General features: G+C 39.1%; 1 protein-coding gene across 4 annotated transcripts in view; it reads left to right on the top strand.

Annotated features, from left to right (window-relative positions):
• Window positions 1-8743: 8743 nt before the first annotated feature.
• Window positions 8744-18232, top strand: part of spir (spire) — a 58982-nt gene continuing 49493 nt past the window's right edge. The window contains exons 1-2 of one of the 4 annotated variants that reach the window (XM_064679379.1): window positions 8745-9487; window positions 9539-10243. In XM_064679379.1, the coding sequence (XP_064535449.1) occupies window positions 9547-10243 (697 nt within the window). In that variant the 5' untranslated portion in view covers window positions 8745-9487; window positions 9539-9546. Of the gene's footprint in view, window positions 10244-18232 lie in introns of all 4 variants that reach the window. The other 3 variants (XM_064679378.1, XM_064679382.1, XM_064679381.1) reach the window with 3 other exon arrangements.

The following is an 18232-nucleotide window of genomic DNA, read 5'->3' as shown; positions in this document are numbered from 1 at the left end:
CACAAATCAAAAACGAAAAGAAAAATAAAATCCACCCAAAACGAGCAAAAAATATATAAATAAAAAAAGAGGCATCCAAAAGCAAAGTGCCAACTTTCATTAAAAGTATTTTTCGCTCATTGCCAATGCGAGTTGCATTCAATTGTGTTTGCTTTTTGGGGTTTGTTAGCCTTAGAGCCAGCCGACTTTGACCAGCTTCCAGCTCCCATCCGAAAGCCGAAAGCCGAAAGCCGCCTGGCGTCTTGTCGAATCCTCATGATCTACAACAACGTGACCTTCTTTGCCTTTGCCTGTGTCCGCAACACACGTTTGTTTGAAAATGTAAAAACCAAAGGAAAGTGAATTTCTTTTAAGCAAATCAACTTGCTGTGCCACGCCTCCCGCCTGCCGCCTGCTGCCCCCTGTCTAGCGTCTCCCGCACGCCCGCAACAAATGTTGCAACGGTTGCCACCTCAGCTAGACGCAGATACGCCGATTTTTCGGTGAAATTTCATGCGCCATTAAACTGGTTCTGTCTGCCTACCCCCTGGCCCCCTTCCCCCTTTCGATGCTTGCCGCCGCAGCACTCCTTGAGTGCGTCTCGGTTGCAGCGTGTGAATGAGGCATGAAGGCAGCAGCCCCTGCCCCGCCGATCAATGCTTGTTGCACCTTGGCGCAGACTTGGCCATAAACATGCTTAATTTTCATTTATGCCACAGTCTTTGCCACTTTTTCTCGGCAGGAAGCCGCGAGCCGCAGCTCGCCACCGTCTCGCAGGCTCGTGGGCGTCCCATGTGGCAGTCAGAAATGTGGCGAATGCTCTGCACTTGTTGCCGCACGTTGCGTCAGTTTAGTGTGTCAGAAGCGGCAGCAAGAAGAAAGTTGCCCAGCACCCAGCTCGCAGCTTGCAGCTCGCAGCTCTTGGCCTGCAATTGATGATCCGGTTTATTTTCTGGTGGACAGGTTCGTTGTTCCTTTGGCGCACATTTTACTTTCTGCGACGGCTGCTCAAATTGTTGTCCACTTTCGGTCGCAATTAATTATGCGACGCTGCGCACTGAAAATGAAAGTGCGCTGCATTGAAATTTCCAAAAACGCCATGCAACATGCCACACAAATCTGCCACCGCAACCAATTCCAAGTTCTCGCCGCGCACGCGCGCGTGTGGCCCCAGCGGACACTTTCCTTCGCCCGATTCTGTCGTTCCCATCATTAGCTGCTCCCCGATCCTACCCGGACCGCCGCCAAGTGAGAACTCATTGTCGCAAAGTCTTCATTATCATCAAACGCGATCGCCGTCCACCAAGCGGCAGCGCAGTCATCTCTAGGCGTCTCATAAAGACTTTTCTTTACGATATTACCAACCAGACCAGACCTCATCTGACCAGGCCAGAACCGAGCTGTTCCCCTAACCACACTGGTGGCCACTAAGTTTATGACTGAATTCGCTGGTAACCGCAGTTGGCTTTGTTCTTCTCGCTGATTTGTTGCCTCATTTGAAAGGTTCCTCGAACTGAAGTTAAGGAAGAAACTGCTAAACAGATAAGCGCGCTCCAAGAGCAAAGAGAACATACCAAATGTATACAATAAAAGTAGATTGCAATATTAATTTTTAATAAATATTGGTTTTTTTACTTTACATTTAATTTTAATATTTTTAATAAACCTTTAAAGTTTTGTTACATTCAGAGTTCCGATTTTTTTAATATTTTATATTAAGTTATAAAATAGTTAAGACTTATGAAAATAAATAAATAAATAATAATACAAATAAATCCAATTTTTGGCAAATTTGGTCTTATTTTAAGATCGTATTTTTTAAAAATTATACGACTATATTTTAGTCCATATATTGCAATGGACCTATTTTATGGTCTAATAATTTTTTAATATTAAAGAAAATGCTTCGCCCAAAATTATAGAAATACAAAGACATTATTTTAGTCCACATATTGCAATGGAGTTAATTCAAGGTCTAATGTTGTCTAATATTGCATGGTTATTAATTCCATTGTAGAGGGTATTAACAACATCTTACACAAGCCTAAAATTGTGGAGGCTGACACTTGCAGACTTTGCCTTGAAAGCGAATAAAACATCCGAGAAAATTCTAAAAGGGTTGACCAGCTAAAGTGTTCAGACAAAGTACATTATAAATACTGAGAATACTTTATAGACTTGAAGCCAGGAAAAATCTTTGCATTCTTGCGTATGACTAGATCGGATATATAAAGTAAATTTGCTAGTGAGAGGCACAATCTGCACAGTAGGTCGCGATAGGTAGCTTCCATTTTTAAAGAACTGAATATTATGACGGGGTATTCAAAAATTTGACCTCCAAGTGGGGAAAACGGAGGTCAAAGTTTGTATGAAAAAGCTAGCGAAAAGTGCCGCGTTGACCTAAGTGGCGACTCGAAGTTTAGGAATCGAATCCCCGCGAATACAAATTATTTTATTTTATGCGAACGCGAGGTTGATAATTTCTTTGTACATTTTCGAAGTTTGCGGGAATTACAATTTTCAGAAATTTTCTATATTTGCATTTTAAACAGGTTCAATGTGGAAGCCAAATCAAGATCGCAAAGATAGTTGCCTTAGAAATCGCTTGGCTACTGACAGAGTTTCGGAAGAGGGTTGATTATTGGAATGGGTACTGAGAATAGGCACTCCTTAATACCGAATCGATCCTATGCCTGACCCTTTTATTAAGTTGCCAGTTAAACAGCTTAACGCTGGCACTTGAATGCTTGTTTATTATTCCCAGTAAATTTGTCTATATTGATTTATTTGTCCCTGAGGCCTGCTGTGCCATAAGTTCATATTAAGCGTAATTTCAATTCGGATGTTTGGCAATAAAAATGAAACGACATCGGGTAAATTGTGTGGCCTTTTCATTGATTCCGTAAAATAAATAAAAGTAAAAGCCCACACACGCCCACGATATAATTCCGAGGGCGACGACACGATCGTGTCAGCGGCCCATTTGATCTGAAATTGGAAGCTGGGAACAGGGAACTGGGAACTGGGCACTGGGCACTGGGCACAGGGAAGGAAGCCCATTGGAAACAATGCAATATGAAAACTGTGGCATGTTGGCTTAACATCAAGTCTGGGGGGCTCTTGATTTGCAACCAGTTGAGTTTTGGAACGGCCAGCGGAATCGCCTCCGAGTTGCGTCGCCTCAAAATCGCTTAGGACGAACTGAGGGACTCTCGAGCGCGCGTCTTTGGGGCAAACTGGCAATTTGGAGAGTGGCACAATATCCAGACACAAATTATATTAATGGTCTTTTGTTGTGCTCCACTGAGGCTGGCATTTTGTCTTTGCACGAATCACGTTTTAGAAATTGCATTGCACATAGTATGCCCCTACCCCTCCACCACCCTTTGCTCAGGCCAGCATCGAATGATCCACGTCGTCGACCCATAACCACAAATGTGCCCAACTCGAGTGGAATGGTGTGGCATGGAGTCAAGTAGAGTCACTTCACTGCCAGACTGTGACTGACTCGCTCGGTACTTAGTTTTTTTTTTTGCGCAAGTTCTCAAAGTTTTAGGCAAAAACCTAAGTGGCACTTACTTTTAATATGTTGCCATTGCCCTCCGCCCAAAATGGGTCTCAACTCGACGTCTACGGCCAACTCTCAAGATAGCTGAGCGGCGCGAAGGGGGGGCGAGTGTACAAAACAAATCGCTGCCGAGTTACCTGAAATAATTACATGCACACAAATTAGAGCGCTGTGTCATGGAGCAGGAATCATTCTGCATTTTGATACTCTAAAAGTGGGTACTATAGCTATGTCATGCAGCGTGGAAGGCATTGAAAGATAGCCTCGTCAAATGGATCAGCGAATGGGTCCCCGATCTTTAGACTAAAGGGTCAGCGGCTGCTACCCGGCTTTGCCTGGACCAATTATTTTTGATTGAAAGGTTAGACATTGCCCATAATTTAGAATAGATAATAATTTAAAATAGATCGATAGGATAAAGAAGTTTCTTACAACCATCTTCTGCTAACTTTCCAAACTTTTGTATGGATTATTCTAAGTTCCAATTAAGTTCTTATGTAAGATTTTGAAAATAAGTTGGAAGATGATCGAGTTAAATTTGAAATTTCGACCAGAAAAATACTTTGAGATCCACACGATCCTTATAAAAACCGTGCAATGTGTGCTTCAATGTCATATAAGGATTTCATATATTGTTTTATTTTTAATACTCTTATTATTGGTACTCATTTCTAATTCTGCTTTTTATTATTATTTTATTAAACTCTTAGGTTGTTGGCGGGGCTTCCCATATTTGGCTTATCAACAAGAGTGTATATGAAGAGTATTTAGTCTTCGGTGTGCTTGGGCTATTTCTTGGATTCTGCACAGCTTAAGAGCACTTGAACTACCTATTTGTTGCCATTCTGCTATCCGAAGCTCCGAGTCTTTCTGATTACGTTCTGCTTTCACTGGTCATGGCAAATCATCGAAAGAGATCGTCTGCACAAAAGACCACTTGGAGTTCCTCCTCTATAGCCGTATCTATGTCTATGTCAAGTGTCTCTCTCTCTCTCTCACTCTCTCTCTCTCTCTCTCTCTCTCTCTCTCTGTTGCTGTCACGTTCACTTGAGCAAGCCTCCTCCTTGATGCGAATGACACGATATATTTAAGCCGCTAAAGAATGATACCAAGCAAAAATATTGTGCGTATTGTAAGTGTTGTAGGGGCTTCCGTAATGAAAATAGAAAATTACAATGAAATTCAGATATGACATTCTTTTGGCAAAGTTTTTCTGTTCGTCTATTTTTTTTTTTTGTGGATGCTTTTTGTCGTATTTCTGGGTTAGCTGATAGTCTGGTATTTGGTACTTGGGTTCAATGTGCGCCAAGTGGGCTGACTATGACTAAGGTCTTTAATCATGGGTGGTCTCGATTGCCTGGGACACCTACTATTCCACAAAAGTGGAGTAAGCTCTGATTACATTCATGAACGGAACATTTTTTTTGTCATTGGCATCTGGTTGCTTCCGAGAGTTCTGGAATGTCTGTCAGGCATCTCGGCTAGGCAAATTAGTTACATTTGTTCCATAATTACGAATTATTTTAAACTTTCTCATGCTCCGCAAACGTTCATTAAGTCATGCAAGAACAAAATTCTCACAATCAAAATAATAATAATACGAAATGAAGGCAGGAAAAAATTGATTACCAGATTAAGTACAAGAACACGTACAATAATCATAACTTTGCTTACCCTTTTTTTCACACTTCTTTGCTGCTTCCTCTGCACACACTCACACACACACACACACACACACTGACACACACGCATCCATTTAAAGTGCCTTCGACTCAATCGCCGAGATCTTAAACGCTTAATTGCATCACGTTTTTAGACCAAGTTGGGCATACAACTTGCCCGCAGAATTATTACACAATTGTATTTGTATGCAACTATGTATGCGCGAAGATCTGAAAGACACACACAAAGAGGCGCAACAACAACAAAAATAAGAAGTCGGAAACGCTCTCGACTACGAGTTACCCTGTACCCAGTTTCGAGATGCCGCTGCACATATTTGATCTTTCCTCTGTACATATGCATATACCCTCTCTTACCCATTCTCAGTGGACACAGGGTACAATAAGAAACAAAAGAAGAGCTGAAAAAGAAATAATGCACATTGGCTGCAATGATTTCCACACGTGAGCAGAGCGCCGACTCACTGAACGACGAATTGACAAACTGACGGAATGTCTGCTTGGAGCGCTGCCAGCACTTCAATAGGAACAACAATAACAACAAAGTGGAGCTTAAAGCAGTGTAGAGAAGTTGACATGCTCTTCCTGCCGAAAAAAAAAACAGAATTAAACTTAACGAAACTTTGATTTTTATAGATAGAGCCACATTTCAATATGGTTGCCAAACTGTTAATTGCAGCTGAACTTAACGAATATTATTTGGAAAGCAAAGGAACTGTTGAGCTCAGCAGAGGACGACAATAATATGCCACATCTATTAGTTTATGTGCAACTTTTGCTGTTGGCATTTGCTGTTTGCGGCTTTTGTGCAATTTTCGTTGCAAGTGTCAGGCGCAACGAAGCGTTGCATCTTCGCCAGCCATGCTGTACGCAATTTGCTGTCTCCGACCAAATTTGGCCATTGGATGGCTCGGCTTACATTTGACACAGAAACGGCCAAAAGATTTGCCAACTCCAATTGGAGCTCATTTTGTAGTAGAACAAAACAAAATGATTGCATTTAGTTGCAGCCCAAAAACGGATGCACACTTCCGGTGCGCCGACGTTGCATGACAACAATACATACCTATGTATATGGATACATACACACACAGGCCACGCCTCCAATTGACCGCCCAAAGTCGAAAAGCCCAACAGCGAAACGGCGACCGGGCCAACTGCTGCCACCCGCGCGACAAATGTAATTGACCAAAAATGCAACGCTTGGCTGAGCTGTAGAATACAACAAACCGCAATTCCAGAAGAGTTGTTAAGAATTGAGCTCCATGAAGTAGCCGACTTTTGAATAACCTAACAACTGCGGGGGGAACAGCAGAAATTACATGGGGTCACACTGGCAGAAGCACTAACTAAGTTCTTAAAAGATTTCTCTTATTCTCTGCTAAACTAAAACTGAGTATGTTTATAATAATACTTGATTTTACTATTTTTTAGAACTAAGACTCGATATGTAAATATTCATCATAGGGCTTCCCAAAAAGGGTGTCCTAAGCAAATAAAAACCACCTCTGAACCGAGTTTTAAAAATAGTATTAATATAGGAAAAAAATGTATAAACCGAGGTTAAGTATTAGATGAACTGTTATCATAGTCTAAATATCTGCGACTATCAGATATGTCGTACCATAGTTTAGCTATATGGTTATTATAGTTAACATATATTCTCAACATAGTTTAAATATCTGATATATTATTATCAGGGTTTGTATTGTCTTGTATTTAACTGTTGACCAACTTGATCATCGTTCGCATATACCCTGTATGCCAGCAGTTGCCCTACACACCCATTCATAGTTCGGCTCATTTATTTTGTTTTTTTGTAACATGCATATTTTTGACTTTGGCTGATTGAATTTTACGAGTATGTGCACTATGATTCATCCAAGTCAAGTTCCCAGTTCGACTCACAGTTAGCCAAGAACAAAGCCGTCTATTTGCCACGATTGTGGGTTGAAGTTCGCCGTCGCCGTCGCCGTTGCCGTCGCCATCGCCGTCGGCGGCTGTTGAACTCGCCTTCAATTGATAGCTACCTATTTTTGGTTTGATTTAGCAATATTCGTTAATTAATTCATTAGCAGTTGGCGCATTAAAGCGGGCGACTTATCGAGATGTAACAATTACCAGATGTCGCAGTGCCGCCGCTGATGTCATGTCTACTGCGCACCTAGTTGAGGACACACACTTTTTATGGCCAATCGGCCGGCTGATTACGTGGGCAGGCAGCCGCGGGACATGGTCGTTGGACTGGACGGACGGCTGGCAACTGCCAACTGCAAGCTGCAGTTGGGGCCAATTAATAAAAAATGCGTATGGCTACAATTTTATTAATGCCGAAAATTAAAAGAGAAGAAAACAGTCGTTAAAAGTTGCGCAGGCCAGGCCAAGCCACGCCGAGAGATGCTGTAATAATATTGTATGCAAATCTTTCAGCTACCGCAACGGCAACATATAAAATTTCAATTTACGGCTCATATATCATAACTTGGTCAGCGGGCGGGTGTACTTATGGCTTATTAAATCGTAAAACTGCAAAGTGTCAGATCTTCAGATCCTCTGCATGCAGCTGGCGGGGAGGGGCTGCGGTCTTAGCGAGGACCTTGGGCCAAAGCCAGGTGAAATTTAATTGAAGTCTACAACAACAAAAGCCTTATGCAATGGGTCTAATACGAGAATCGTTGAACGTGGAATTCTAATTAGAAACACGTTGTATGTGAGCATTAAAACAAATTACAAATAATACTTTAAGTGCGTTTTTATTGGGATTAGCTTTTAAACCTTAAGAACCACAGAGCCCAATTAGTACAGTTGTAATTACCGTGAATTTCACGGTTCAACAGACAATTTCCGGACAGCGTCCAAAATCTAATGTTGACCAAGTTTATGACCCCCGTGTATAGAAGTGTTGGCGCAATTCAACACGACTTGACCTTAACATAATTGCTTCAAATTGCCTTAAATTGCACCTGAAGTTCACCTGGTAGGCATGTGAAATTTGTGTTTATATGTTGCTTGCTTTTGCAAAAAAAGAAAAATAAGACACATATTCCAATAAGAAGACTCATACATACGCTTATCAGCCGCAGCAAACACAACGAAAAACCGGAATCAAAATAAAAACGCAAAGAGTGCAAAATGTGAATGAGAGAGCGGCGTAGAGCGGCTGCTTAGCAGAACGATGAGTTGCTCTCTCACTGTTAGTTAAAAGACCGCAAGAGTTCAGCTGTTAACTTAACAGGGCTTGCTGCACGCTAAATAGCTAAACCAGCTATGTATGTTTTAAATGCATTTGACAAGGATCTTAGCCAAAGTTAGTTTGAATAATTTCGATTATCAGCAATGTGAACTTTAAATTTACTAAACCGCCAATATTCACTTACATACATTGATAACTAACAGAAAACAGCTAGACTCGGCGGGAAAATAACATAACTGTCAGCACTAGCGTTAAGCTGACTCATGTTACGTTTACAGAAGTCAATTTGTTGCACAGCTAACAGCTGTTATTTTGTGTTTAGCTTTCGTGACGATCGGACGTGTGTGCGCGCTTTTTACTAAACACGAAACTGAAAAATTCGTAACAGCAGAATTGAATAAAAGCGTTTGATAAAGTGTGTTTAATTATCTAAGCGTAAATGCAGTTAACATTTTGACATCAAGGCAAGCAGAACAGAGCAACAACAAATAAATCGAAATAAAAACAAAAGGAATAATAATAATTTGATTTGTGTTCTAATCAAAGCGCGCGTGATTTTGTTTAGCACAGTGCAAAGAGTAAAACGAAACTCTCCCCTCACGTTCTGGCCGCTTCGCCTAGAACCGACCGCACAGCAAGTGTTAAATGCAGCGGCAAAGGCGCTCAGCAGAGGATAGAAGAAGAATAAAAAAAGAAAAAGAGGAAGAGGAAGAGCGCTCAAGCCAGTAGCAAATAACGGCAAAAGCGACAAGTGCACAAAACGTGACGACCGAAAAATATAAAAAAAAAATATACAAAAAAAGAAGCAACGCAAATAAATATTCGCTCTTTTGTGTGTTGTGTTTGTTCTACAATTATTTTGTGCTACATGTTTTGTGTTTCATGTTAGAATTAAGAGCAAATAAATGTGTAAATGTGTGTGTATGCTTCAATAAATAACCGACTACAACAATAACAACAAAAGTACCAGTAACAACAGCAACAACAAATTGTTTAAATTTCAAGTTGAATTACAATAAATTATCAATTATTTTATATGTTGAGACGCACGGCTGCAGTTTTTTGGTTTGTTGCCTAAACAATACCAACAAAAACATTAACAACAACAACCACCAGCAGCAACAATGACGGAACTCCAATTGGACAACAGCCTGACAGGCGACGTCGAAGACGCTGACGCCACTGTCGTCAAGGCCATAACAACAGCAACAGCTACAACAAAAACAACAACAACCACAGCAGCAACAACAACGCCGAAGGCCACGGTCAAACGTCGACAGTTTGCCGAAGGGGAGACCGAGGAGGGTTTTCTCTCCACATCGCCGGACAGCGCAAATGGGGATGCACACGCACACACGCGCACGCACCACTCACACACACACACGCAGCCACGCGAGCTGCAGCAGAGCGGCGGCGACAGCAACGTCAACTCCGAGCCCCTTGCTACCCGCCAGCTGCTGCTGCAGGCGTTCCATCAGTGCAACTGCGCGGACCAGTGCGTCTCCCTGAACAACATACTGGACTGCTTCAAGGCGCCCGTGTCCGAGGATCAGGCCTGGGCGCTTATCTATCAGTTCTCATCGCTCTACCTTAAAGTGGCCGCCCAGGCGCTGCACTGCAGCAGCGACGACTACGAGGCGCAGCTGCCCACGCGTTTCGAGCTGCATCTGCACCGCGACGGCAGCGTCCATTTCTCCGGCAAGGAGCGGCAGCCGCAGCAACAACTTAATACGGATCAGAAGCAGCCGTCGTCGCCGGCCTCGCTGCCGCATGACGACAGCGCCAGCAGCAGCGGCGACAGCAGCGTCGTCATTGGCCGAGGTGAGTTCAAAAATAATTATTATATATGTGTATGTACATATATATATACATATGTATTTATGTGTATATATAACTAATCGGGATCCAGTTGGGTCTTGCTCAATATCAGCATTTGTTTTGATTTGTTTGCAAAGGGTATTTAATCTTCGGCACATTATAGTTGATTATACTTAGTCTCTTTTAATAGTTTATAAATTTTTATACCTGATTTTAAATCCCCAAAATTGTAGATTAATACTATACATAAAATTATTTTTCTTGACTGATTGGTAAAAGCGTGAAATCTCCAACTAAAGTTACCTTTCTGTTAAGTGCACGAGGTTTTCACCCGTGGAAAGTTAACGGAAAACCTTTTGTTTTTATTATCCTTGTGCAAATTCATTTGAGACATTCTTCAACCTTTTTGCAATTTTCATCCCTCTTGGCTGAAAATCGGGTCAAAAGTAGTGTCTGAAATTTGCAGATAACATAGCCCGGCAAAACCGGGTAATGTCTTCTAGTATTTTATATACCTGTGAACATATGCATTTGTATATGTTCGAAACTTATTTATTAACGCTTTAAGAGAATCGTGAAACAAAATTAATAATTTTGTTAGCAAATACATTTTGGACATATACATAATTGCAGAACCGGACACATTAACACTTCGCTTAAGATTGGTTTGAAAATAGATTCAGCTCTACGAGTAATTTAATAAATAAAATAATAAATAAATAAAATAATGAAAAAATAAATAAATCTCTTTGCAAAGGCATTTTGATCGTTGGGGAACCGATATAAAAGTTTCTATTAATTCCGTTTTAAAAAATTCCTTGTTTGTCTCCTTTGACTATAGAAGGAATTAAATTTTTAATAGTTCTTACAAACAATTAGAAATGAAGAAAAGATATCCAAAATTTATGTAAAATAATTTTCAATAAATTGTTCAATTTATTCAAAGATTAGTTTCCCAGACAAACGTCGTAGGTAGTATTCAGAATTCTTAGCTAAGCAAAAGTTGCCTGGGCATTTATTTGTTTGTAATGCGGAAACATTTAAGAGCACAATTACAACATAATTTCCATAAAAATCGGCCCATATTACTTTCATAACTTCCTCTTGCTGTGCCCCAAAGTCAAGTTAATTGCTTTTGCAGTCGGGTTTCCAATTAGCCCTATAAACTGGCTTTTGGTATTGGCCGTATAAAGTTATCTGCAGCTGTTTTTGGTCTGTGAGGAAACTCAGGCTAGTTGAATGCAGTTGATACCAAATATGAAGATGCCTCTTCTGGTTGCAGCAAACGATATCTCGCTGCAGATGCCACCCAAGAGGAGAACATACCGAAAAGAATGTCAGATCGAACGGGAAGATCTTAACCTCTAGACACACACACTTTCCAATTAACGCTGCTTATCTAAAAGCCTATAGATTACGGCAACCTGTATTTTGACAGCACAGCCAATGATTAAACAATTAGCAGTTGTGGATGCCACAACGAGACAATCCCAGAGCCAGACATGTTCTGAGCCAAACAACAAAATAAAGCCACAAAACCAAAAAAATATCTCAACATCTTGACTATTGAGCGACCCTCATCAATTACAAAAGCAACAAAAATACCGCAGAAGAAACACAGATGAAAGAAAGTGAAAAATAGAGTTGATAGGCAACTAGATGCGCTATATGCTAGTACACTGGAAAAAATTAAATTAAAATTCATAAACATAGTAGAAAATGTTTGATTTAAGTACAAGATTCTTTTTCAAATTCCAAATTGAATTTCTTAAAAAATATTACAACGAAAATAAAAATTAAATAAATAAATTAAAAGAACAAATGGACTTCAACCAAAAAAATTATATTAAAATAAATCAAAGAAACATTTTGAAACATACTTATATATATATAAATATAAACTTTATACTTGTTGATACTGATAATAGTATTATTTAACCCAAATCAAGATTTTTTTTTTAATTTCGACAAAATTGCAGTTTTTTTACATATTTCTTTCTGTGTTGCTATGGCAGATGGTATATGGTATGCGATGGGCTCTCCCTCTCTTATGGGAGTCGCAGTTTACACTTTCCCAAGACACGAGACAAGACGCACGCAATCAGAGAAAAACCTCAATCAAAGCTGCTTTGGTGCATAACTTAAAGCGCAGGTCATCAGAGTTGTTGTGTGGGTTGTTTGTTTGGAAAGTGGACGATGGCGATGCCAATGCCAAGATGAATTGCTTGACTTGGCTTGGGTTCGGGTTGGCTTTGGGTTGTCTTGTCTTGGCTTGGCTGGGGCACACGGAAACGCACATCATCGGGAACTGTCCGAGAAAGAAAGAAGTTAACTGTCGCTTATTAAGTGAAAATGAAAGCGTTTGCCGAAAAACCACTCGACGAGAGACCCTCTCGACCAAACTCAACCGGTTTTCCGGCCCCTTGAAAACAGCTAGCAACTGGCAACTAGCCAGCCGGCCAACAAGCTAAACAACTCATTTTCATAGTCCAAAACTTGGATACACCATGCTTTCGGATCTACAGCGGTTCTTCTTCATTGACCTCCAACATCTAGTAGTTGAAACTTCCGAAAAAAAAATCAAATATTTAAATTGTGCAAAAAGCAAACTGGTTTGTCCTCTACATAATAGTCTATACAAGTGAGTCCTTGTTTGTCTTTTACAAAATAGTCAATAATTTGTTAGGGGTAGGGTATGTTAGTCCTTCTCTGCCCAGGATCGAAACCTCAAAGTAACAAACTAACCCAATTTTAGGAAATACAATTTTCGGACTATTGCAAATATAAAATTTCATAAAAAAGGTTAAAAAGCACAAATTCTTTTCATATGAATTTCTTAAATATTCTAATTAAATAATAATTTAGATATTTTATTAAAAAAAATATAAAGAACATCTTAAAGAGTTTATAATTTCTTTTCGAACACTCAAGTTAGTGTTCAATATTTGAAAACGAGTTTGTGCTTGTATAAATAAAATAAAATATTTTCATTTTAACTATGGAAAGGTCGCCAGAAACAGCACTATATAAAATTAAATATATTTGATGAATTTTAGAATTCACCAAAAATGCAACAAATCCAGAACTTTTGTTAAGCTGTATGACTTCTTTTAAATTAAATTGTTTGCTCATGTTAAGCACTTCCACTTGTTATTCATTGCGTTTCCATTTGAAATTCAGTTAACTTCCATTTGAGAGCATACTCAACTGTTGTATAATCCAAAGAACAAGTCGTTTATCGCTAATTTAGTTGTTCTTCAGTTCATTCATCTACTTATCAGCGCTTGAGTTTTTTGTTGTCTTAGCCTTGTCTTAACTTTCTTCGGGGCAAACAGCAAACACCTTGTAACACTTTAATTGCCGCTAATTTAGCAGACGGCACCACGAACCACGAACAGAAGACGGCAGAGAGAAGGTAGATAGATACGAAAAGCATTGCCTCAGGTTTGACTTGATCTTGATCCATGTCGGATCCGTCAATTAGCTGGCAACTATGCTCAGCACCCTCTAATGTTTCGTTATGTTTTCGTATGGAATGTGAAAATCAACATTTAAAACCGGGCTGAGCAGGTTGCGCGCCCCCTTTGAACTTGCCGCCCTGACAGTCAAAAATGGGTGTAAAAATGTGTGAAAAATGTTTTTAGTTGTGGTTGGCAAATCGAACGTTGCTTCTATCAAATGCTGACAACCGCGTCGCCGGGCACCGCGAATCATTGATTGTGTTTGTTGAACTCCCACCCCAGCCAGAACCTGTCGTCGTCGTCTGCGTATAATAACAATCAAGCACTCACCTGTGTCCAAGTGCAGTCAAGCCAAGTCAATGCAAACGACGTCGACGGCGCCGCCAAGTCGCCGCGCTCGCTGGCGCCTCGATTAGGCGCGCAGCATTTGCTAGCCAACTGACTGGCAAATGGCAACAGGCGGCAATCATTTTGGCGCTCGATTCTGTCAACACACAAACTCGCCATTACGTTTTTCGCCAGGCGCTCAGCTAATTTAGAAATGCGCCCCAGCTGCCTAGTGAAAGTTTATTAAGCGCGACACCCCAAACCCACCCAATTCCAGCCCCAACAGCCGCCTACAACTTGTCTGAAGGTCACGGCACATGCGCTCTTGTGTGCAACCCCCTGTTAAATTGTTGTCGTAGGTTCTCTTCTATCAAGCTAGCCCTCCCTCTCTCTCTACATCTGTCTCTCTCTCTCCCTCGCTCTCGCTCTCTTCTCATCAGCTGTTGATTGCTTTCGTTCAGTTTCCGCCAAGGCATCATTTTTAAAGCAGCTCTTCCGTTTATAACACGAGAAAACGTATTTTAAAGCAAAAGTGCTTTAGTAGAGAGTGCTCGACTGGCAGATACCCTAAACTCGGGCGTGAATCACATCACAAAATTTGTTTTGTTGTTTTGGTGGAACTGGGGAATTATTATTAATGCAAACCTATTTATATTTCATGCTTCGTATCCCTACAATCCAATCAAATAATTCGATTTTCTTAATATCCTGATTACATACTATCCTATTTTTCCGTAGCCAAGAAATCTTCTGAAAATTTCATGTAAATTAGATGTGATTATGTTATTTAAGACCCAAATTATATTCTGATTATGATTTTTACTTTACCCCTTCTTACCTATTTATTATAGCAACGGGTATACATTTTATTAAAAAAAAAAAACGTAAAATGCAGCATTCTAACAATTTGTAGCCATTAGACAGAGTTTCACCCAACAAAGAAAAAAGTATTGACAATAGCAGAAGAAAGCAGGTTACTTTTGGCCTTCTGCTTTGGTCCAATAAAAAAACCCCTTACTCATTATTTTGGGCTTGTAGCCTTTAAGCCAGAAAAATTACAGCCGTCAACACAGTTCTGTAAATTGTTTGAAGAAAAAGAAATAAGATGGAAAATTACGTACATCGACTGCTCGGACACACTGTGTTGGATGGGGTCCAGATGATGGGTCTAATGGGTGATGATATTTTATTTTCATGTCTATGACTTTCTTGTTTTCTCTAAAAAAAAAACAAAAACAAAAAATAGAAATATGTTGCATTGCCAGCTGTTCGCTCAACTGGTTTAATGTTTAAATAATTACACTAAAAATTACAACAAACATCAACTAGAAGACATCAACAATAATTATAACGAAACTATGCCACAAATTGTTGTAGTTTTTTCATAGCCTTGCTTACAGCATTGCGACTAATTTAGCTAGTTGCTAAGTTCAAAAAGCACAAACTAGAGTTTAAAAAAAATGATCTCAAACATGCATTGAAAATCCCATTCATTTGGAGTTTAATAGGCTTACATTATTCTTAACTTGGTTTTTCTACGGGAAGACCCTAAATCGTTGTGGATGTGCTAATTGAGGAAATGAGAATATATCTTGTTTTGGTCGAGAGCCAAAAGAGAAAACTAAGTTGAATTCTACTAAAGTGAACATGGAGAACGCGTCCATGTGAATTAAGAATCTGACTGTACATAATATCAAAAATATGGAGAACAGTAAAAAATATTGAAAATAAAAAATGTAATCAGAGCTGTAAGCTAAAACTATTATCTTTGACTCTGCTCACGATTCGAACCTGCGCCCTGCCTTGAGATTCCCATCGTCTTTGCTTCAAACTTAAACCTGTCATTTATATTGAAAATCTTTCATGATGAAATAATTCAAACAATAATTTACAATTTTGTATCTCAAGCCAAACTATTTTCGAAGTTTTCTTCTGTTCTTCTCGTTCGTTTCCAGTTTCATTTCGATTGTTTCTTGTTTCACTTTATGCTAGTGTAAAATAAATTAGGTTTCTGCTCTCGAATCAGAAACGGGTTTCAATTTATAGATTATGTATAATGGTATTGTGGTATGTATTCTTCGATCAGCTCTGGTTTCAAATATGTTAGCGAAATAGATTACGAATTTCTAAACACATTCCCAATTGGAAACCATTTCCCAACCATCTGTGTCATATTTCGCAACTGTTGTAATCTGCGCGCTGCTTACGTTTTCCGGGAACTTGGACACATGTAAACCGAAAATATATGAGCCACAGATCAGATTTGTTGGCCATGTGATCAAAGGCAGGTCATTTGGCAGCACAATAAAACCCACATTATATGCATTTATTATGAACTTGCTGTAATAATTTATGTTGTCGTCGTGACATGTCGCCGTGGACCTCACCTGAAGCATTTGCCACGTGATTTTCCATAGACGCACAAATAAAAAATGCACCACAAAACAAATTGTTGTCTTCGTTGTGGTTGCTGCTCTAGTTTGAAAACAGCCAAAAAATTAATATAATAATTTGGTGTTATTTTTTTCGGCTTTGTCGTCATAATGACATAAGCGCAACGCATGACGACCACTGAACCTGAACCAAATTTGACGTTCCATATGCTCCACTTATGTGGAAAAGACCGCAAGCCACGAACAGTGCAGGTCTTTTCATACCCTGGAACAATTTAAAATGGCAAAAAGGGTATCATCATCTATAACTTGCTCCTTTTCTAAAATCTTCATAATAATGATAAAAATAATGATAATAATAATGACAATAATATTGATAATAATAATTACTAATAATAATAATTAATAATGATAATAATAATATTGTTAGGTATCAGGTAGGCGACCAGAAATCGTAGGGTATCTCCTGCCGACTAGAGCACTCTGTTTATTTATATATATAATTTTGTTTTTCATTAATTTATTTCTGGCGTCGCCAAACTTGTCCACCTGTGCAGAGTCTGTAAAAGCCCCCAAACTGCATTTTGAAACTTTTTAACTTTTTTTTTATTTTATTTGAATTTTTTTTGCTTTGGTAACAAACAAAATATTTAGCTGGTAAATGTGTGTGTGTGTGTGCAGTTTGTTATGTGATTTTGAAAGTGCGTCTAGCACATAAATCATAAGATAATCCAAATATTGTTCACAACGGTATTTCTGAGCTCTATTATTCGATGACACTTGTTGCATGTGAGTGTGTGAGTGTGTGCGTGTGTTGAGTCTCCACGAACTGCTCTCGAGAGGCAGCTACGCGACCCTGAAAGCACCTATTTCTTAAGATGCTGTATTCACAATCAAGGCTTGCGCATTTTTACTACATTATACGCTTTACTTTATAAATAAATTTTGATGCAATTAAACACAATCGAAAAATGGCAAAGGCCATACAAGAAATGCGCCTTTCTTGCCAGCCGTACCCTATCTTATCGTCTCGAAAGTCTATAGGCTATGGGAATATATACTTTTTATATAGAAGTACTCAGTAAGTGTGTCGACTACATCAACAATAGGAACGTTTATGCACTTGAGAGTTTTATATTGTATATAGTACATGGTCCGTTTTATAGGTTTATAATACAGTTTAAACTACGTGGGACTTACTCATTAATATTTTTGTTAGTATTACTGACTAGCATTCTTATTATTAGTTATTTTATTGACCTATTTGCTATACCATTGAAAATACTCTTAACATCAATTTTTAAAATTAGAAAAGTTAACCTTTATCACCAATATTTTAATAATATCGTTAATGTTTGAAAAATCATCAAAAATTCTTTTATTATTAGTGGGTAGTGTAAGTCATTGAGTAATAATTATTAATAAACATTACTACTCAATAATAATAATACATTTTATTATTACTCAATAAGTATAAGTAAAGGATAAAAGATATTTTAATCTTATACCCAAAAATATTTATTCATTTTTAATTTTTTATGAACTTTGGCCACATCCAATTTTCGTACTGTGATTCGATCCCGAAATCTTCAATCTTCAAAGTAGTATATAAAATTCGTTGGTGTAATTTCTAGAGCAGGAGCCAGATTATTTGTTGTCGAATTCTCATTTCTGGTATTTCTGGAGATTGCGTATTTTGTTGCTCTATTTGTACATATATCTTGGTTTGTTATTATAATAATAACCATATTTAGCATGTGCCTGCACATGATTTCGAAGTTTCCCAACAAATCCCACACAATCCCCACACT

Source organism: Drosophila montana, unplaced genomic scaffold, assembly GCF_035044405.1.
Source record: "Drosophila montana isolate Dmon_TW-CO22-7 unplaced genomic scaffold, ASM3504440v1 contig_1_1, whole genome shotgun sequence".
Classification (NCBI taxonomy): Eukaryota; Metazoa; Arthropoda; class Insecta; order Diptera; family Drosophilidae; genus Drosophila; species Drosophila montana.
The sequence above is the reverse complement of the archived record's forward strand: the minus strand, read 5'-3'. Positions and strand labels throughout refer to the sequence as shown.